Source organism: Anneissia japonica, unplaced genomic scaffold (assembly GCF_011630105.1).
Source record: "Anneissia japonica isolate Jap-2015-1 unplaced genomic scaffold, ASM1163010v1 scaffold93_len1081246_cov171, whole genome shotgun sequence".
Lineage (NCBI taxonomy): Eukaryota > Metazoa > Echinodermata > Crinoidea > Comatulida > Comatulidae > Anneissia > Anneissia japonica.
In genome coordinates, this window is record NW_022726429.1 from 172,684 (window position 1) to 194,092 (window position 21,409).

At 35.0% G+C, this 21,409-nt stretch overlaps 2 protein-coding genes across 5 annotated transcripts in view; one reads left to right on the plus strand and one right to left on the minus strand.

Annotated features, from left to right (window-relative positions):
• LOC117113172 (transcription initiation factor IIE subunit beta-like) overlaps positions 1–2,411 on the minus strand; it is a 21,616-nt gene extending 19,205 nt beyond the window's left edge. Inside the window, exon 1 of one of the 4 annotated variants that reach the window (XM_033256449.1) lies at positions 2,339–2,411. Coding sequence is in view for 1 of the 4 variants with exons in the window: in XM_033256446.1 (XP_033112337.1) it covers positions 2,270–2,272 (3 nt within the window). In the remaining 3 variants the exon portion in view is untranslated. Of the gene's footprint in view, positions 1–1,875; positions 2,053–2,269; positions 2,289–2,338 lie in introns of those variants that run through there. The other 3 variants (XM_033256446.1, XM_033256448.1, XM_033256447.1) reach the window with 3 other exon arrangements.
• Positions 2,298–21,326, plus strand: LOC117113193 (AP-4 complex subunit epsilon-1-like). The gene is made up of 24 exons (XM_033256481.1): positions 2,298–2,428; positions 4,164–4,235; positions 4,729–4,852; positions 5,210–5,405; positions 5,841–6,000; positions 6,519–6,685; positions 7,273–7,346; positions 8,127–8,249; positions 9,092–9,201; positions 9,468–9,607; positions 10,205–10,314; positions 10,893–11,005; positions 11,500–11,712; positions 12,347–12,433; positions 12,879–12,993; positions 13,476–13,623; positions 14,240–14,414; positions 15,189–15,299; positions 15,397–15,717; positions 15,918–16,028; positions 16,126–16,857; positions 17,904–18,106; positions 20,140–20,294; positions 20,630–21,326. Exons 1-24 carry the CDS (start codon positions 2,309–2,311, stop codon positions 20,803–20,805), a joined length of 4,056 nt encoding a protein of 1,351 aa, XP_033112372.1. The 5' UTR covers positions 2,298–2,308; the 3' UTR covers positions 20,806–21,326.
• Positions 21,327–21,409: the final 83 nt, after the last annotated feature.

Here is a 21,409-nt window from a genome sequence, read left to right on the forward strand (position 1 = left end):
TAATTAATGTATATGTTTTTGATTTATTTTAAACTAAAGATACTATTTAATTTCACATTTTAATCACATTTATTACTTAATCAAATTCTTTAATGTTTATACTTTTGTTATGTATTTTGCATTTTTATATTTTACCACTTATGGCCTTGCACGGCCTTGATGAAAAACACCCTTGGGTGATCAAGTTTTTCCGTGTTTAAATAAAAGTAATTATTATTATTATTATTATGTTTCAGTTTCAGTTTTTTTCAACCCTCGCCCGCGACATTTTTGACTTAGAAATATCAATGAGCTTTCATTTCAATGCGCATGCACAATAATGTGTCAGACTTCTAATAGTAACATTGGGCAGTTGGGTTCCGGTGTCAGATCAATAACTACATTTTTTGTTGTTTTACTGGTTAAATAATAATAATGCAATAAAAACTTATAAAGTTGCTATTAAAGTTAAAAGATAACTTGCCACCGGTGCTAAGAGAAAAACTGAAAAAACAGCTGCAGAAGAATCCCATAAAAAGAACAGAAAAACAGATTAGTAAAAATTTACAAAAATAGGTAGGTTTTAAGTTGAGTAAAAAATAAATTGGGACAGGTGATATTACGAAGATCAGCTGGAAGCGAAGTGTAGGAGCTGAGAAAGAGAAAGATCACTCGCCAGTAAAGACCTGTCAGACTGTCAGACATGTGGAACACGAAATCAATGCCAAGACTAGCAAGCCCAGTGGGCGCAGGCCGCAGTTATAATTTTCTGAATCGTTTTGAAATTAGCCCGATAAGCCAATTGAATATTGCCATGGGCTCTTTTTCCCACTTTTAATGTTTATTATTATTATTATTTCACATTTTTTTACTTTTATGACATAATCTGTTTAGCCTCATTTTGTCTGTACTTGAAAGTTTTATTTGTTTAATGTTTTACTGCTTTTATATTGTTCTCCCCCCACCCACATCTTTTTAATATTGAATTTGTATGATTATTTCTATTATTATTATTATTATTATTGATAATGATATTATTGCGGCTGCTGCTGATATTTAGCCTAATTTTATCGTATTTAATCGTAATACACTTTCATGTTTATAATTAGTTTTCGCGTTTTTATTTTTATGACATAAATTGTTTAGCATCGTTTTGGTCTTGACGTTTGACTTATTGCCATTTTGGTCCATTGCCGTTCTGGTCAAAAAGTGTTACCGTTTTTTGGTTTTTTTTGGCTGTTTTTTCCAGAAACCTGTACATCACCAGCAAAAAAAGAAATTGGAAATTTATATCAAAAGAGGTTATAATGTGTGCAAGCTCAGAAGTATAGCAAATGAAAAGTAGGGAACCAAAACGCTCACTCCAAAATCAAGTGAAATGGGATCAATAACCATGGCGTAGGGCCTACTTTTTTGTCTTATTGGTGAAATAGATAGGCCTAGCTTAGGGCCTAATTGATATGATTATGATATGATATTTCAATACCTTACCTAGGCCTAGTTAGTTGTAGGTATCCTACCTAATCCTAGCCTAGCCTAGGCTAGGGTAGGCCTAAAAACAAAATAATGACAAAACAAAATAATATGCAAGTGTTAGAAAAAGCCTAGGCTAGGCCTACCTATAGGAGGCTCAGGCCTACAATACTACTAGTACTACTACTAGGCTAGGCCTATATTAGTAATAGCATTATTTAGACCCTAGGCCTAGCTCTAGCTAGCCTAGGCCTAGTTAGTTAGTTAGGCCTAGGCTAGCACTCTAGCTAGCTAGGCCTAGGCGAGGTTAGCCTAGGCCTAGCTTTAGTTGGAGGGCCTAGCTAGCCTACTACTCTATGCAAATACAAGGGCCCAAGAAAGACAAGGGTATGAAGTTGAGCAGGACATCCCGTTTTGACTTACTTTTCTTTTCTTTACTAGGCTAGGCCCAAGCTGGTTTCACAAGTTTCACCTTGTTTTTCCTTTTGATTTTTAACAGCTTTTGCCTACCAAATCCTCACCAAAACATCATACAGTACTTCACACAATGATCTTCAATACTGCGGTTCTACACGGTAATGTCAAGCACTCTTTCTACTGCGTTTCGTTAATTACAAGAAAGAGCCTAGCCGCGCCTAGCTTGGTTGAGGTCGCGTGTCGCGCTCGTGTTCGCATATACACACACACACACACACACGCAGGCTACAGTCGATGCACAGTAGTAGCAGCCTAGCAGCTATAGGTTTAGGTAGGCCTAGGGCTAGGCCTATGCCTTTCTAGTTAGTTTGGGAAAACCCCATTATTATATATGTATCACCATGTTGTCATTTCGAATACTATCGACATGTCAGATATAATGGAGAAAACGCTGAACTCTGTAACGAACTTTTTCACGGGGAACTTTGGTCCGAGAAATTTTGATATTTCTCCAGGTTTTGCCAACCTGATACGTACTGTGACTCGATCGAGCAAAGTGGTTAGTTGTGTGTTGGTTATTACTGTATTATGGTATTTAGAAATTAGATAAGGCCTTAGCCTAGCCTAGCTAGATAGATAGGTACCCAGAAATAGGCTAGCTAGCAAGCTAGTTAGTTACTAGTTTCTAACTAAGTAAGGTAGTCTAACTTGTACTGCACTTTAATTAATAACTTAATTCATTCATTCATTTTCATAGTTGCCATTTGCCGGTCCTACTAAACACCGCCCGAGTGTATATATGATTAGTATTTTACAAATAAATTTTATAAAATTAAATTAATGTTTTATTAAATATTTAACTTATTTCTGTCGGTCAAAGGTATGTTATTCTTGAGCAAAAAGTCATTAGCTATCCTCGGGCGTTATTTATTTGTAAAATACTAATCATATAGGCCTATACACTTGGGCGTTGAAAAACATTGTTGGGCGGTCTCAGGCGGTGTTTAGTAGGACCCCCATTTGCATCATAAAAATACATAGAAATTGGTTTTGCTCAGTGCACCCCCTACTTAGGCCTAAACAAACTAAAAAAAATATGCCTAAAGACAGTCATATCCCTCTCGTACGATACCACTTGCTACCGTTAAGTGCCTGAATGGCTGCTGGATAGAGGTTGTTTTAGTACCTGTTTGTACCAGTAGGGATATTGCCTGCCACTACGTAACACTTCAAGACAGAATAATGATGGGTTGTTTTCCTTCTATAATAATAAGCCTGTTATTACCACAATTGGATTCAATGAGCTCTGATCTATTTCAGTAAGGCCAAAAAAAAAAAAAAAATTAAAAATAGGCTTAGACCCAAGTTATTCATCTCCTTGCGCATTTATTTTCTCTGCTTTACCAATTTTTTTTTTATTATTACTAGTTTTCCATTGACCATCTTGGATTTTCCATCTCGGAGTTAACAATTTTTTTAAAAATTGCCCTCATTCTCCTTTTTTCAAAATATTAGAACGAGAAACTCCTTTTTTTTTACTTGGCCTAATTTGTGATGCGTATTTAAAATGTTTTTTATTCCCTGTCCCACTAAACCACAAAATAATAGAAAAATTAAGTACACTTTTAATGACGGTCTTTAAAAAAGTGACATAATAAGATAGTTACATCCAAAAGACTTCAATTTACGCAAAAGGTAAAGGAATTTGAGAGTAATTTATATGATACAGCGGGATCAAATTTGAACTATTTTTCCTGAAGTCAATGAGCTTCCTTTGTTTTATTCATTACTAATGACCTAAAAATAGAAGCCGGTGTCAGAAGCAGTGAGCCAGGTTGTCAACATGAAACAATATGGCCACAAAACCATTTAGACCCAAACCTTTTGGGATATGGACGCAGACCACCTTAGACTCGAACCATCTCGAATGTGAACCAGTTCAGCTTGAACCATCGTGGACATGAACCAGCTTGGACACCGTCCATCTTGGCCGCTGTACCAGCTTAGCCGCTAACCAGTTCGGCCACGAACAAGCTTAGGTGCGAACTTATAAAAGTACCCTAACAGAAATAAGTCTTCAGTTTCCCCTGGTGTGAATCTAACCAAAAACACTCCTTCCTTGAAGTGGTTCTTGGGAGCATCAACCAGTTTTTTTATCACAAGGCCAAGATACCAGAATTGCCAGGTTTTTGTGGTCTAATGAATGAAACTTGCCTTGTTAGTGAGAGGTTGGTAGTTCGAATCCCAGAGACACTTTTATATGCTTATTAATCATGCAATTTGTTGAATTTCAGGAAACTGACAGAATCATTGAAAAGGAGATTGACCTTCTGAAAAAGAAACTTGCTCAACCTGACAATGGAGTGGTATGTGATTCCTTGCAATTCCTTGCAAGATGATTTGACTTAATAATTATTATTACTTTCTGAAATGTTTGTGTGATTTGCAGGATGATGTCACATGGTAACCATACATGGGTACATTTCATGTATTGATGGAAGTTGTGTTGTTATGCATTGGTTAAGACTTCAGCTTCGTACAACGGTCGTACGATCGTTGGCCGACGAATCTAACTCTGCTCTCTGTGAGCGTTGGACGACGCGACCCGTCTGCTGATTGTTGATGGCAGTCTGAACGGGTCGTCATTATAAACGATCCTCTGCGCATGCGTAATGGGGTCACGTCGGGGGGCAGTGAGTGCACAGCTTAAGGCTTAATTTTATGGGTGATGATTGATTTGAATGATTTATTTATTTGTTTAATTTTTCTTTATAGAGGTTGACCCGTCCAAAATTCTTAATTTCCGTAAATATTAATTGTTGCTAATAAATCTAAAATTATTTTTCTCTCAACTTTAAGCATAAAGTCAAGGAATACCTTGTGCGCCTCCTGTACTGCGAGATGCTGGGCCACAACACCACCGCGTGTCATATCCACGCTGTTAAGCTATCGCAACAGGCAAGCCTACAAGAAAAGCGGATTGGTATGATATTTTATGTCAGTCATTCTTTTTTTAAAGCACTGTACTTCAATAGTAAGACAACATAAAAAGGTCTAGACATTGAAGATGCCTGAATTTACCATGGGAGTATGGTTCCCTCGTGACATGGGTGTGCTTGATGAACTAATTTTTTTAAAGGTTTTGAATAAACATTTTAATTCAGGCCACTTTTAGGGTATTATTTAAGTCATTTAAAACATATGTTGATACAATTTTAGGCGGTCAAAACCTGTTTAGCCTACTAATTAATTTTCCCCTGATTAATAGATTGACAATTTAATTAGCTTGCATGTGAACTTCATCAAGTAATATTAAATAAATCATTTTTTTTTGTCGTAGGTTACCTAGCAATATGTATGCTTTTGCATGAAGATCATGAGCTGTTGGTACTGATGGTCAACACATTCCAACGGGATCTTAAGAGCAGTAACTTCCTGGAAGTTTGCATGGCACTGACAGCTGTCTCCTACTTGGGAACAGCAGACATGACACCAGTGCTTCTACCACTCATTCAGAAGCATATATCACACTCAAGGTATATTCTGCTACTGTGTATGTTGCTAAACCTTTAAACACAATATCCTTCTAGTATATTTGAGAAGCACAAAACTATGAGTTGGAATTGTGGTGTGTACGTATAAGACATCATGATTATCCCTATTTTGATATGCGCTATGCAGTGGATTTCGGCGCCATTGTCCTCCTCTTTCTCGTTGTCTTTGTTGACATTTACATCCTCATTCTTGCTCTTGCCTTCATCCCTGCTCTTGCCCTCATCCCTACCATTATAGTCCTCATCATCATCATCGTCATCATCATCATCTTCATTATCTTCATCATCAACAACTTTATCATCCATCTTCATCATCATCAATTTTAATACTGTAGCATTATTAGCAGCTACATACTACAACAGCAGTAAGGTCTTCTGTGATTCACACAATTTGATTCTAAACATTCTGACTTTTAGGGATGTTGTACGGAAGAAGGCTGTGATGGCGCTGTTTGCATTCTACCGCAAATCACCAATGCTAATGGTCCAGAGTCATGACTTATTCAAGAAAGCTCTGTGTGATTCCAAGCCAACTGTAATGACAGCCGCGCTACATGTGTTTAAGTTCTTCATAAAGGTGAGGGTTTCTATACAGTAGGGTTATTAATGTTGTGATGCGGATTGGTGCAGTAGGAATGGTTTGGTTTCCCAACTTTGAAGTCGAGGATTCAATTCCTTGCTGTGCACTTAGCTTGTGTCATTTAGCATGCACTTTTATCTGCATTGCTTCTTTCCATCCATCAGTATAAATAGGAACCTGCTGGAGTTAATTGCCTGCTATTGTGCCGATAGGACAGCAACACAGAAGCATGTGAACCCAAACACCAGGGATTTCAAAGCACTTCGTGGACCTAAAGGAAAGATGCTATTTAAATACTCACTAACAAATTACAAAAAAACATTAAAATCCCACTTTCATTTTTTTTTTCCAGGGAAAGTTTTTATGTCGTATAATTCTATGTCAGTTGTAAAATGCATCTCATAGTATTAGTATTTATTATTAGTATTATACTAACAATAGCATCTCAATAGTATTAGTATTTATTATTAGTATTATTATACTATCAATATTATAACTTATTAATAACTCAACAGGAGAATTCTGAAAAATACAAAGATATTGTGCCAAGCCTCGTGAAGATCTTACACCAGATAGTACATCATAAACTACACCAAGACTTTGACTATCACAACATCCCTGCCCCCTGGACACAAATCAGCATACTTAAAATGATGTCAGTGTTGGGCCAAGGAGACGCACAGTAAGTCTGATCTTTTAAAAAAATTTTGTATATGTTTTGAAGATAAATATTGTAATGAGGATTCAAACCCAAGACCCTCTGATTACTGTTAGCGTCCTCTTCCAACTTAATTGTGATTCCCTTGCATTTTTATATTGAGATTCTTTTTTCCTCAATGCACTTGCATAATAAAGTAATGAAAATTAATGATAATATTATATGGTAGTGTCTGGGTAGTGTCTGGGTCTCGAATTATTAATAAGAAAAGTATGTTGTCAACAAAAATATGTTATCATATTGAGGTGTTTCACCATACTAGAATTACTATAATATAATTTTTACTTGTTACATCGTATCATGTAACAATATTATATATAGCAATAAAAAATTACAGTTGAATTCAAAGGACACTCCAGAATATAGAAGTCTATGGAGAGACTGTATTCTTTCCTGAAAATAATTGTCTGAAGTCCCACAGGAGACTAAAGGGAAGTTTTAATGGAAATTATATCTTTAAAGCTTTTTACCAATACTTTTTATTACTAATGTTTTTTCACAAGGAAATATTTAAACTGTGACTATTTGTTGTTTAACTTTTATTTCTACAGAACTAGTTCATTGATGCATGATGTGTTGTGTGATGTTCTCCAACAGAGCAAGCATTCCAGCTCTATATCTTATGGTAAACAAAATAAATCTTACATTTAAATACATGTATTTCTAGCAACATGATAACATAATAACAAACATAAACACACAGTTTATTATAACAAATGAAGTATAAATAGGGAAAGTACAGTCTCGGTAGTTAAACACAGATATCAGTTAAAATAGAATAAAAAGTTATTTACAAAGTTAACTACTAAAAGTAAATTAATTGGTTCTAGCTTCATAACTAGTAATGTTAGCTAGCTACCGTTCGTTGTAGGTAAAGGTAGGAGAATAACCCATAAGTTGCAGCGTGGTTGTGCTGAATTGCGTATGGGCGTGGTCTGTGACTACCTAGCAGCTGTAAAGAGGCACTTCCTGGTAGCTACATGTTCACATCATTCCACAACAACAGGGGCCGAAATGAACCATAACATCGGGGTAACCCCTACTCTTCCGAAAGATGCAGTGGGCTCTTTAAAGTGCACATGAGCCAGATATGTACACTGGACCTCCATTTTAAGTCTTGGTTCTACCAACCGAACCATGGATGAGGAGCGGCTGGAACCAGCGCCAATGTTGAGGATGTAGCCAGCTGTGCCCCCTGCCTTACCGCTCAGCCACTCGACTAACCAATGTGGTAAATTGGGGGACAATCTTTAATAGTGCAAGATACCAACAGCAAATGGAAACATAAAAATGTTACAAAATGGCAAAAATTTAGATACAAATTTAGACCTCAGTATTATTTAATAGTAATATGCTAATAAATATTTTGTGTTCTGACATTAAATATTTTTTATGTTTTTCGTAGCTTTACAATATGAATGTATAGTTACCATAACAAGAATAGAATGCACACAAGAGATGCTAGAGGAATGCTCACTATGTATTGATAAATTCCTCAAGTCTGCTAATCATAATCTCAAATACTTGGGTAAGTATATTTAAGCATATAAATCATCTTTTACAATATGTCACTTAATATTATTTTAGTCATAGTTATTCAATTTGTATTATGAATCTTTATAGTATTAACAATATTGCTATAGTAGTTAAGTACTATTTGTTTAGTCCTGGTCTCGATTTTAATTTTTTCTCTAGTTTTGACTAAAAAAAATTAAATTACTATTATTTAAGTAAATCTTCAATTTACTTAATTAAATTGATTTGTATTAATAACATGATTAATTTGCTTGTATGCTACGCTCTGGGTACATGCGCACTGCCTCCGACTGTGGGACTACTCTTTTCCATAAGTCTTGATACCAGACACATAAATATATAATAATAATAATAATAATAGGTAGATTTATAAAGCTCTAAGTCCAAGTAAACAAAAGGTGAGGTAAGTATAATGTAAAAGTAGAATAAAATCAACCAAAAACAGGAGAACCACAAAAAGAGACTAGTGTAGGGGATCTAAAACCATTGCACCATTTTAAATAGATACATAACCATACATGATTAAGATGAAAATATTAAAAACAATTACACCAGTTAACTTACAGATATCTTTGGAGTTCAAATATGAGTATTAAATAAGTTGTTGTACTTCGAGTTGACTACTTAAATCTGAAGTAATTAGTGAAACAATGTGAATATAATAGTGCAAGCCATCACGATTTTATCTTTGAACTTTCATGTTTAATAGTTCAGGAATCCTGAACAAATAATAAAGTTTGAAATATAGAATCAAGATGGCTTGTATCTCTTGCTTCAAATTTTGTTTCATACTATAATGTGAATAAACTGTTTAATCTTAATTCCATCACAAAGGTGTCAATGCTCTGAGTTGTATTGTTCAGGTAGATCCAACTATTGCTAGCAAACATCAAATGGTGGTTATTGATTGTCTTAATGATCCAGATAATACCATACAAGTCAAGGTAAGAACATGATGGAAAACAGTGAAACATTTTACATAATATTTCAAGCCTAAACAATGGGATTTGGTTATGTATATATTATTGAGGGTTTACAAATGGTCAGGTTTTCACTCCTCAAGCCTAATTAGAAGACTTGATTAAAGTGCATCAAGGCTTACAAATGATCAGCTCTGCACTCCCTAGACCTCGATAACAGCCTTGTTTATTTATAATCATTCATGGTAAACCTAAACCTTGATGTGTTTATTTTCCTGTCTTGTTCCTAGACATTGGAACTGTTGTATAAGATGTGCAATATGACTAATGTTGATGTCATCTGCAACCAGTACTTGGAATACCTGCAAACCAATAAGGACATCTACATTAAGAAAAACCTACTACAAAGAGTTCTAGAAATGGCATCTAAATATCCTTTATAATTGCTCTGTGTGTTTGTGTAGCAGTCAGATAAGGTTGTGTGTGTCTAGGCATATTTTCTTTCTCTATGCTTTATGGTCGAATCCATAATTTGGATTACAGTGGGCTAGATTAGTAAAATTAAACTGTAACTGTAGTGTGGTAGTTAAGTTGTCTCCCAAGATTTTTGAAAACTACTTAACCTAAGCTTAATAATGAAAGTTTTGATGATTTTTAATATAGGAATGATGTTTCGCCCTACTTAACATGTTATTGTACTGAGTGCTCAGTAAATTCCCAAAAACTTGTGTAAAAAGTCTCGCAAGTGATTTGGGTAGGAATCGAATCCATGACCTCTAAATAACTAGCCTGGTGTCATAACCACTAGACCACCGAGCAGGTATTGCATTGCTATTTTGATGATGTTTTTCATGAGGAAAATTTTCTTCAATTCCAGGATTTTGAGCTCAAATGTTAAATTTTTTCATACACCTAAAACCACTTGCACTCCATGAGTTTCATACACAGACTTGGTTTATATAGAATCACTAGTCTTGTGGGTGACATTTTGGAATTTGATATCTTATTTTTCCTATGAATGATTCACGTATGGACAGAAGGGCATATGGTACATAGACACTGTAAACCAAGTGTTACTGATGGCAGGCAATATGCTGGGCTCAGAAGCTAGGAACCAAATTATTACACAAATAAAAGGTATGGAGTAAACATCACAAATCTAGTACATACATAATATTATTTTGTAACAAACATATGCTATGAAATATAAAGTTCATTAACATAAAAAATGTCTTGTAAGTTAAAAGTACTTTCAAGCTATACCTAACAAAAGTTACAGTACCATACAATTCTTTTTTTTTTTTAAATACAAATTGCATCAGGTGTTCTACAATAAAGAGCCTTGTCATAAACCACATGTAGGTAATATCCTGTTCACTAAACAGAAGGTACCCTTTACCAACCAACAGTGGCACTCAAACAAGATGCTCGATGTTAACAGTATTTTTTCAAGTTTTAAAGTTCAATGTATATTTATATACAGTACAGTAGTTGATTTATGTATATAAATATAGCCGTATGGTTGAATATTAGTACATCATTGGTATATGTTTAATTGGTTCTATATCTTTGTCATCTCCCTTTCTTCTTTGGATACTCAGATACAAGAATGTTAATCACCATTCCTTTATCAATAATTTATTATCATAATAAATAAATTTGCCTTTATATTTGGTAATATTTTTTGTCATTTCTATTTTGATTGTTTACTCAAGATATAGGCCGTTGGAGTGATGCTGACAGTGTACACACTCAAGCTCTTCATTTGTACTACAAATTACTGTCTGCACCTATACTTTCAGAAGCCCTGCTTCAGATCGCTGTGTGGGTAAGTTTAGAGCTTTTGCAATCTTATCAATTATAGGGTAGCCAGATGTCATTTTCACTAGAGCTCCTGTGAGTACTGTTCCAGTGAGCCTTTAACATTTGTGCTTCAAAGTGCTTGAGAACGGAGCACTGAAAATGATTCATTTACTTTTTTGCTGTTTTCGTTGTTATATTTTTTTAAACTTCAGGATATTTCATGGTTATTTTTCTTATTGTTTATGTAAAGCGCATTGAGAACTTTATTGTATTATCTGCTATATAAGACTTCCATTATTAATTATTATTAATTACAATGATTTTTATTTTGTAAGGATTCATTTGATATGCACTTATAATAAATATAATTAATTTTCACTGATTTTTCCCAATGATTTCTTTTTATTTTTGTTGCTATAATTATTAAATCAATTTGAAGGTCTTCCTGTTGGAAAAAAAAATTTGTACAAAATTATCTAAAAAAACATTGAACAAGATTATAACTGACTATTTTAACAGGTTGTCGGAGAGTTTTGGCAGCCTGAGTTTGGCGCCCCCGCACATGAAGTGCTTGATATGTTTTGCAAAATTTTAAAATCATGTTCAGATGACAGCACACAATCTGGTTGGCTGGTGACCTCGATGGGAAAGGTTCTTTGTAAATCAGAAATTCAGAAGATTCCTGACGATTTGGAGATTAGAACGAGTGATAGCAATGTAGAAACCAGACAGGTATTTTATAAAATCCTTCTTCAATATATAATATTTAGGTGCTCTAAACCAGAGGTGGGCATAAAACTGGGAATGAGAGCCACCATGAATTTTTGATTTAACACTGAGAGTAGCACCCAGACTTTGACTTTTCCAGTTTGCTTAGAAAAACCTTTTTTTCACTGCTTATATTGAGCTTTATGGTCAGTTTTTACATTGCATATATTACAGATGGTTGGTGTCACGCCATAAAACAGGTAGTTTTCTAGTTAAAGGTGATAGGTGGGTTGCATGCAAGGTTGTTGCGGGACACAACAAAATTTCGTCCACTTGCGCTCTAAAGATTTGCGAACAGTTTTTTATATACAAAATTGGAGTATTTGTCCATATATGGGCATGATGATGTCATTATTATCACACTGATATATAATTACATGATGTCATTTTACACACAAATATGGGCAAATGACAGAGCTATTTGTTGGTTTATCCAGTTAACTTATAGCCTACTAACACTACCATTAATTCCTGTAATCATCAATACTGTTTTATTTTATATTCTTAGGCAAACAATTGTTGTTTGCTTACAGTTTTTAAATACAAAAATAAAACTATTTAAAACTTAAAATAATGAAGTTTGAAATGTTTGTTTCAGAGAATATTTGAATTGAAAGAACTTTGCCAAGATGTTGAACTATTTGAAAGTGTAAATGTATCATCAACTCAACAATACCTTAAGGAGGTAAAGCTGCTTTTTAAAACTTTTAATTATTATTATAATGCTTGTTTGCTAGCTAGCAGATTTCTACACCATACTTTAATATTATTTCCTTCGGTTGAAAACCAGTATTTCTTGGTGTAAACTGTTTCCACCAGAAAAGTAAGCATACTGGTTATATATAAAGAAAATTGTTCAACATTAAACTGATGAAATTTTATCAACACATGATTACCACTATTATTACCATTATGGGTATTAGTAATGTATTAACATTTTACACTGAATAATTATTGTTGTTTTTGTTGTTATCTTTGTTATTGTTTTTTTAATTAATATTGTTGTTTTTTTTCTGTTGCTGTTGTAATTTCTACATCTTTTTTGGAAAGAAATGTAAATTCTAGCAGATACTATGTTATTATTGTTATTATAGTAGTAAATTTCAAGGATAAATCATATTTGTTTACAGGTAGATAGCACTCTGTCATTCTTAGATGAGTATGTTAGCGATGCATTGGAGGAAGGGGCTACCCCCTACATACCAAGACAACAGCGACACACTGAACCAAACAGAAAAGTTGTTGGTGAGATAAAACACATAAATATACTATCTTTAGTGTACTGTGTTATAGTTTAATCATCATTAATAATGACAATTATTTTATAGTGTTTTTAAGTTAGGAAGTGGTGGTTTTTTATAACATGCTGTAGCAAACAATAGCCATATTGAGTGTGAAATTTTTAGTCATTTTAGTGCTTAATTTGAAACCACTTTTTCAAAGAACCAAAATAACAATCTTTAATATTTTAAAGCTAACCCTGTAAACTGGAGACCGGTCCCCGAGACCCCAAATTTTCAGGCCCTAAATATAGTCTCGAATCGGAGGGACAACTGTATTATAATCGACCTCACCATTATTACTATCATCACCATCTCAATCATTGTGATCATCATCGTCATCATTATTCTATTGTTAATATTATTATTATTATAATTATTGTTATTATTATAATTATTATTATTATTATTATTATTATTATTATTATTATTAATTGTTGTTTGTAGTTGATACTCTACTTGGTGGTCTTAAGTTTGAACCATATCAAAGTCCCACCACATCAGTTGCTAGCACCACTACATCACCAAAAAGTTTCAACACAGCTGAGAGAATTTCAACACAGGAATCTGATAGCTCATCAAAGCATCTTGAAAGGTAAATAATATTATCTTCTTTGATTTAATGTTTATATTCCAGTGATGGATTCAAAATTATATAAAAAAAGAAAATTATGTTCAAATCAAGTTTGAGGGTGCCATTTCTGGCTCTCTGGAGCCATAATCACCATGGTTGGGGCTGAGGTGGTCCCTCTCTAGGCCCTATGTTTCAAATTCCTGGATCTGCCGGTATATATGGGTTGATCTGAGTTTGTAAACAAGCAAGCTCAAAAGTGGTGTGCACATGGGTTCTTAATTAAATTGTGGTGTTTCAGTAGTGCTAGGCATGATATTTATCTCTATTTCTGTGATTTTGTTTATGTCTACAATTACAATCATATTTTCTTTCATATGAGCGGATCATCTGGCATAGTAAAAATTCAGAGAGTTTTACTGAGGACACTTTTTCTTTATCGCAGTTTTTCTGTTTTAGTCACAACCCAAGGCAAGGCATAACCCCTCAGTTTCCCTCTACTCATGCTGTCCTTAATCGCACCTAAATTACTTCCAAGTAAAATAAAATGTGTGAAATAGTAATATTAAAGTAGTTTCTTCTCTAAAGTAGGTTCAACAACAAAAAAATGTATTTGCTTATTTCTTATTTTCTGTTCCAGTACTGACAACTTAGAACTCAAAGGTATTAAGCAAGTCTGGAGCAAGGAAGGCTATGTAAAGAAAAAGTCTGGAAGGAAGACTAGTGTAGATGATGAAACAAAAACTGAAGTTTCCAATCAAGAGTCCTCATTCTTGCCACCGATGTCCAAAACCAAGCACAAAGCCCAGCCTGTGGTTAGTAATATATGTATTGAGTACTTGTAGTTCTATTGAACTGAAAGGAAGAACGGTAAAACATTGTACCCAGAGCAGGGCTGTAACTGAAAAAAACTAAGGGTGGGTGATATACATTGTAAGGAGCATGATAACATTGGTAAACACTAAATAATAAGAGTGGATTTTAAGGATGGAAAAGTGGGTCAATAAGGGTGGGTGGAGAGCCATGAAATTAGCTTTAAACTGGGTGGAAAACCGCAAGACCTGGTGGCCCTGCCTACCATAACTACATCCCTGCCAGAGATTTGAGCTCACAAGACAGATTGTCCATCTATACAGTAATTGTTTTGGGCCAAGCAATGGAGGACAGGCATGTTAAAAAGCAATCTACTACTTCACTTTCATAATGAATTAATTGAATTACTTAAATTTGAATTTTAGGCCTATTTCGTGAATACTTACCTGGATAAACCGACTAATTGTCATTGTTCCCAGACAGAACACCCCCTCGAAATAAATGAAACAGTCCGACCCAGGGCGCCAAGTACGAACCATCTCCCTAACAAACATCCTCATTCCCTTTTCGACCTTCGTTGGAAAGTGAACCTCCTTCAGAGTGCTCAATCATAGAGTTGTTCCACGTGTTAGCGTGTTCGTGTTCGCTACCGTAATATATTGATATATAAAGGCCTTATTGACAATACTAAATGAACATAATACTGGTGAATTTTAGATTTATGTTTGGAGAGATTAAGTGAATTGTTTGAATTGTTAGATAATTTATTTCTTTAGATGAGCATGGCCTCTGCAGCAGCAGTCACAGCCGAGGCATCAACAGTTGATCATGAAAAACAAACATTAGCAAATAAACTCTTTCGAGGAATTGGCAACCAAGACGTCCAAGTGAGTATTTAACCCCCAACTAAAATATTAGCCTGTATATTCCATCAATTTCCAATTCTGCTAACAAATTCCATTACTGTTTGTTACGTTATTTCAGACTAAATCTTCACCAGGTCGTGACCGTTTATTGGATATTGGCAACCATGGTGATGAACAGTTGCTCAGCGATGATGTTGTTGCCATGACAACCAAAGATGATTCAGATCTTTTTGATTTAGTGGACATTAAAACTTTTAATAATTTAAATCACAGAACTATTGACCTAAATGCTCTGCAATTGAATGATCAAACAGATACATTACATGATGTAACTAAGGGATCACATGACTTGTCTTTGATATCACATGATTTGATTGGTGAATCACATGATGCTAGTGGTATATCACATGACATTGGTAGAAGACAAATTGATAGCTTCGTTGGAAAGTGAACCTCCTTCAGAGTGCTCAATCATAGAGTTGTTCCACGTGTTAGCGTGTTCGTGTTCGCTACCGTAATATATTGATATATAAAGGCCTTATTGACAATACTAAATGAACATAATACTGGTGAATTTTAGATTTATGTTTGGAGAGATTAAGTGAATTGTTTGAATTGTTTGATAATTTATTTCTTTAGATGAGCATGGCCTCTGCAGCAGCAGTCACAGCCGAGGCATCAACAGTTGATCATGAAAAACAAACTTTAGCAAATAAACTCTTTCGAGGAATTGGCAACCAAGACGTCCAAGTGAGTATTTAACCCACAACTAAAATATTAGCCTGTATATTCCATCAATTTCCAATTCTGCTAACAAATTCCATTACTGTTTGTTACGTTATTTCAGACTAAATCTTCACCAGATCGTGACCGTTTATTGCATGTTGGCAACCATGGTGATGAACAGTTGCTCAGCGATGATGTTGTTGCCATGACAACCAAAGATGATTCAGATCTTTTTGATTTAGTGGACATTAAAACTTTTAATAATTTAAATCACAGAACTATTGACCTAAATGCTCTGCAATTGAATGATCAAACAGATACATTACATGATGTAACTAAGGGATCACATGACTTGTCTTTGATATCACATGATTTGATTGGTGAATCACATGATGCTAGTGGTATATCACATGACATTGGTAGAAGACAAATTGATAGTGAGCAAGTTGATAAAGATATATCTAGAAATAAAGATGTTCTAGAGAATTTAAATTCTGATGCAATATATAATATAGAGCAGGCCCTACAAACTGCTATGCCAAGAGCTCAATCGCGAGTACGTGCAATATCTCCAAACAAGGTATTAATGACAGCTACAAGCAATGATACGCCAAAGATGAAGTCGTTATTAGATGATGACGATGAGGTTACACCAATAATCCCAGAATCCCTCCGTGCTTTTCCTTCATCATCCACACAAGATGAGTTATGCATGAATGACATTGCGTCATTAAGAATGTGTCGTGTCTGGAAGCCAGATTATTTTGTAATCGTTTTGTTTCTGATAAACAAAAGCAGAAGTCATAAAGTGACTGATGTTTCTATTACACTCAACTCTCCTAGTAACCTTAAGGTATGTCTGTACCCTTTAATTTTTGCTTTGATCGTTCGAGGTTTATACCGGCCAATAACCCTCTGAGAGTTAATAAGTTTAGTGTGAGACTCCTAAACAATTTAAGAAAATGCTTTTTATGCTTTTACTCTAAATTAAATTATTATGCCTTATGTATTCAAATGTTGTAGTTTACCAGTGGTGCAGTCCAGGGTTAGGGATGGTTTCCCCCCTCCCCTGCCATTTTTTGACAAAAAACTGTTGTATGCCCTATATATAGTCATGATGTGCCTATATATGGTCATGATGTGATGTCATCAAGACCATATTTAGGCATGTCACATGTTTTTGTCAAATAGAATTTGATAAGCTTGAACAGGGCTTTAGAGTTTATAAATTCATGTTTGCTGCCCTCCATCTTGTGCATAAAAATGAGATTATAAACTAATGCATGTATCAATTTGAAGGAAACACCTGTAACGCTTGGGAAGCAAAATGACCAAAAACCAAAGCATATAGGCCTACACTATACCTAAAAACTACATAATATCAACTAAACAAGAAGTATGGAAAACACTAAGTAAACAAACCAAGAGAGAAAAAGCAAACTATTTTAAGCAATGATGTATTATAGAAGTAGAATTATTAACATTGGGAGAGTATTAGGAACTGCGTGGGAAAGTAAGGTGAATTCGCTTGGAGAATATGGAGATAGGTGATGATTAACTAATTGAGTTTAATTTTTTTTGCTCAGCAAATTTTCATGGGGGCATCTGAGGGATGCAAACCTTTCTTAGTTTTGTACCTCCACAATCTCCTAAGATATGCCACTAAAATTAAGAGTAAAGGAACTAGCATCAGCGCTAAGTTTGCAATTACACTTAAGGCCCACAATGAGGGCTTGCTGACACCAGATCTGACACAGACCACAAATAATGCAGTGTTGTACAGTATAGTGACTTGTTTCTATTCTATATTATACAATATTAATTATTTTCGATTTGTTTTTATTTTTTCTGTTCTATATTATTATACATTATTAATTATTTTAATTTTTTATTTTATAGTGTTCTATAGAAGACCAAGAAATAAGTAAATGGAGTTTAGACAGCTTACCCCCTACTTCAGTAGAAAATATAGCTGTACATTTCAAGCATAAATCCCCATCATTAAACATGAATCTAGGGGGTCAGCTGTGTTTCCGGGACAACAGTCAGACGTTACAGAGACTGTTTTTTTCTACTGACATTACATTGCGGGATTTCATAAGGTAAATTAATTTCATTTTCTTACGTATCTTCTTTATGAAGGGAGTTGCCTATTAAGGGGAGTTGGGTATACCCCCTATTAAGGGGAGTGAGGAATACCCCCTATTAAGGGGAGTGAGGAATACCCCAGAAAAACAAAATAACACACTAGTGCAATATTTTTTATTACCTCATTCCTCCAGCTACAGTAATCATCCTTACCCGTAGAAGCAGTTGTCGCATCGGTTGTGGCTTGGACTCCCAACCTTGAGGCACTTTATCTACAGTTGCCTCTCTCCACCCAGGAGTACAAGTGGGTACCTGGTAGGTTCGAACACAACTGCGCTGATTACTAGCTGCAATATTATGGAATTCTTCCCAGGGAGCTGAGTATGTGTTCTATATGTGTTTGATCCAATGACCGGGGTAGTAATGTGAAGCGCTTAGAGGCATTGTGCATGAAGCGCTTTATAAGAACGACATATTATTATTATTATTACCCCACTTCCATATCATGGACACCACCTGATGGCGATAATCTTAGATACCCCAGCTGTATTTAAGATCCTCAATGCTCTATTCATTTTTGAAAAAATGGATTGCCTTCCTTTCAGCAGTGCCTCATATTAATTTATAATACTCAGTTTGAACTGACCAGTTAATTTTTAAGAGATAATATGAGTAGCCAGTCAGTGTTTCAGCTGTTATTAGCCAAAAAGCCAAATCCCAATAAAATCTGAATTTTGCTAAATATTTTCAATCAAAACAGCTAATGGAATTAAGCTATCATTGCTTATATTCTTTTGTTTTGGCTAATCAAATTTCTAATTTGGCTAATTATTTTCATACCAAATTAGCCAAATTGCTAAATATTGTTTTTGGCCAGTGGTGTAACAGCTTTGAGCTCTCGCCAGTGAAGCCATAGGCTCTGAGGTCTAAAAGGAAGCCGGGGAAATTTATCAGGATTTTTACTCCATTAAATTTGCCAAAGCGGGCGGGATTTTTCCCAGGGTATTAGGACCTTAAAGAAGACTTAGCCAGGGGCCTCGGGCCTCTTTGTTATGCCATTGTGAGTAGTTGTAGTATTATGTAGAATTGATAGTAATTAAGAACAAGTAGCACTTTGGAGATTTTGTGTAATCATTGTTGATACACAAGCTGTGAGTAGAAAAGCTTGTGTTTAAATACATGTGCAGTGGTGGATCCAATATTCGAAATAGAGGGCCCAGGGAGGGACTTTTGACAGATAGCAGATCTGGACCACCTCAGCCCTACCATTTGGAGCTGAGGTAGTAACATTTATGTATATGGCACCCCTAATGGCTGGAAATGGCACTCCCAGACTTTTAATATAATTTTCTTTTTTTCATAATTTTATTGGCACCTGTCTCTTATACACATCTAGATGTGTATAAGAGACAGCTATTCTACTGTGCTCATGTTCAGCTAAACTGATTATAGGTCATTAATCTGGTGATGAAGTGGAGCTGTAGCATGGTGGCTAAGGTGCTTACATTCTACTCCCCACTCCTGGCTTCAAATTTTGTGAAATTCCAGAATTCTATTTCTCATGGCTTTTTTCTTCACTTCTTAATCCATTTACAAAACTTGTTTATTGATTTGAGGTGGACCTACCCTCATGGACAGATAAATGCTTCATATAGCGGGCCCCAGAAAAGATGTTATTTCAGCCTATGTTCTAGGCCTCACTAAGAGGCCTAGTTAGCATTTTGATGCTATCCTCAATGCCATTCATTCCATACTTGTTTCATTTTGATTAGAATTATTATCTGGAACACACATAATCCATTCTAAGACGCTCAAATCAGATGAGCATTTTTCATAAAATTCACTCAAAAGTGGACATGTACCAGACATGGGCTTATACCAAGGAGACAGTACAGGGTATCATATTTTTATTATATAAGATCTCAATAAATGTATCAATAGAAGGCATGTAGTGTGGAGTTTTCAATTATGAGCTGTAGCAAATATTTCATGAACCCAGTTTTTCTATGTATTGTATTACATTAAAATAATTAACTATTATTTTTAGGCCGGCGACTCTAACCACTGAGGAATTTGGTAAAATGTGGCAGAGCCCAATGCTTCAAAGTAAGATAAGCCTTGAGAAAGGTAAATTCAAAAGCATTGAGCAGGTGTTGGAGGTTACAAGTTCCAGACTTCGTTTCCACCAGGTGGAAATCTTGGGTAAGTTAACAAATGTTGAAGAAGAGCCTAATATAAGCTTTTGAATCTTAAATCTTGTAATTAATTTTATTAATAAATTAGATTCATTTTCAACAATGAATTCAAACCTTTACTACACACTGTAATCAGTAGTGCAATGCCTGTCTCTTATACACATCTAGATGTGTATAAGAGACAGGGTGAAGGCCCCACGGGTCAAGGAAAAAAAATCAACCCCTCGGGCATTTATTCGATTCAGGCGTTTATTCCAAATGAGGCTCTAGAGGGGGAGTTTATCCAAGAAGGGGTTTATTCAAAGCGGGGCTTTTATTCAATTATGGTAGTTATACTGTAACATGACATGCCTTTAATTTCAGATCAAGAAGCACTAGCATCAGGGTCAATATTAGACTCCACTCCATGCTTACTACATGTCAAGTTTGATGCAAAATCCTTCCAGCTGTGGTTCAGAACAACTAGCAAACTTCTAGCAGAGTGTCTGGTCCAGGAGGCTAAGAAACACTTCAAGTAATCATTAATCTCAAAAAATATCATCTGTTTCCATAAAGTAAACAAATAATTGAGCTAATTAAGTACACAGATAATTTTCCTATTATATATCTTTTAAAGCCATGTCCAGACTATTAATTTTTACTTGACAAGAACATGTGACATCCCTAAATATGGTCATGATGACATCATCAGGCACATTATGGGCATACCGTAGCGGCTATTGGCACTGCACTGCAGCAGTGCGGAAAAATGCTGCTGTTTTCTATCGGCACTGCCGCCAAAATACTGCAGTTTTTTATCGCATAAATTTAGGCCTAAATATGACCCATGACACAGTATTTGTTAAGAGTGCCTTGGGAATTCCAATTTAAAATTCCTACTTCATATTATTGCGAAAAAAGCACATTGTAGACCTGTAAGAAAATGTAAAATCAAACTATTTGTGTTATTATATGTATTCGGTCAGTTGATGTTAATAGTTTGGTTTTATTCGGCTTTATACAAGTGCGACACGAAAAATAGAACATCATGAAGCACTTTTAAGGTTTTATTGAACATCATGAAGCACTTTTAAGGTTTTATTACAAAGGGGCAAAAACCCCTTGCAGGAATAGTAAAAGCGA

Coding starts and splice junctions, on each gene's coding strand:
- LOC117113193 (XM_033256481.1), top strand. CDS start 2,309: ATGGAGAAAACGCTGAACTCTGTAACGAACTTTTTCACGGGGAACTTT. Junction 7,347..8,126: donor TTCCAGCTCTATATCTTATG/GTAAACAAAATA, acceptor TGTTTTTCGTAG/CTTTACAATATGAATGTATA. Junction 20,295..20,629: donor CCACCAGGTGGAAATCTTGG/GTAAGTTAACAA, acceptor TTATACTGTAAC/ATGACATGCCTTTAATTTCA.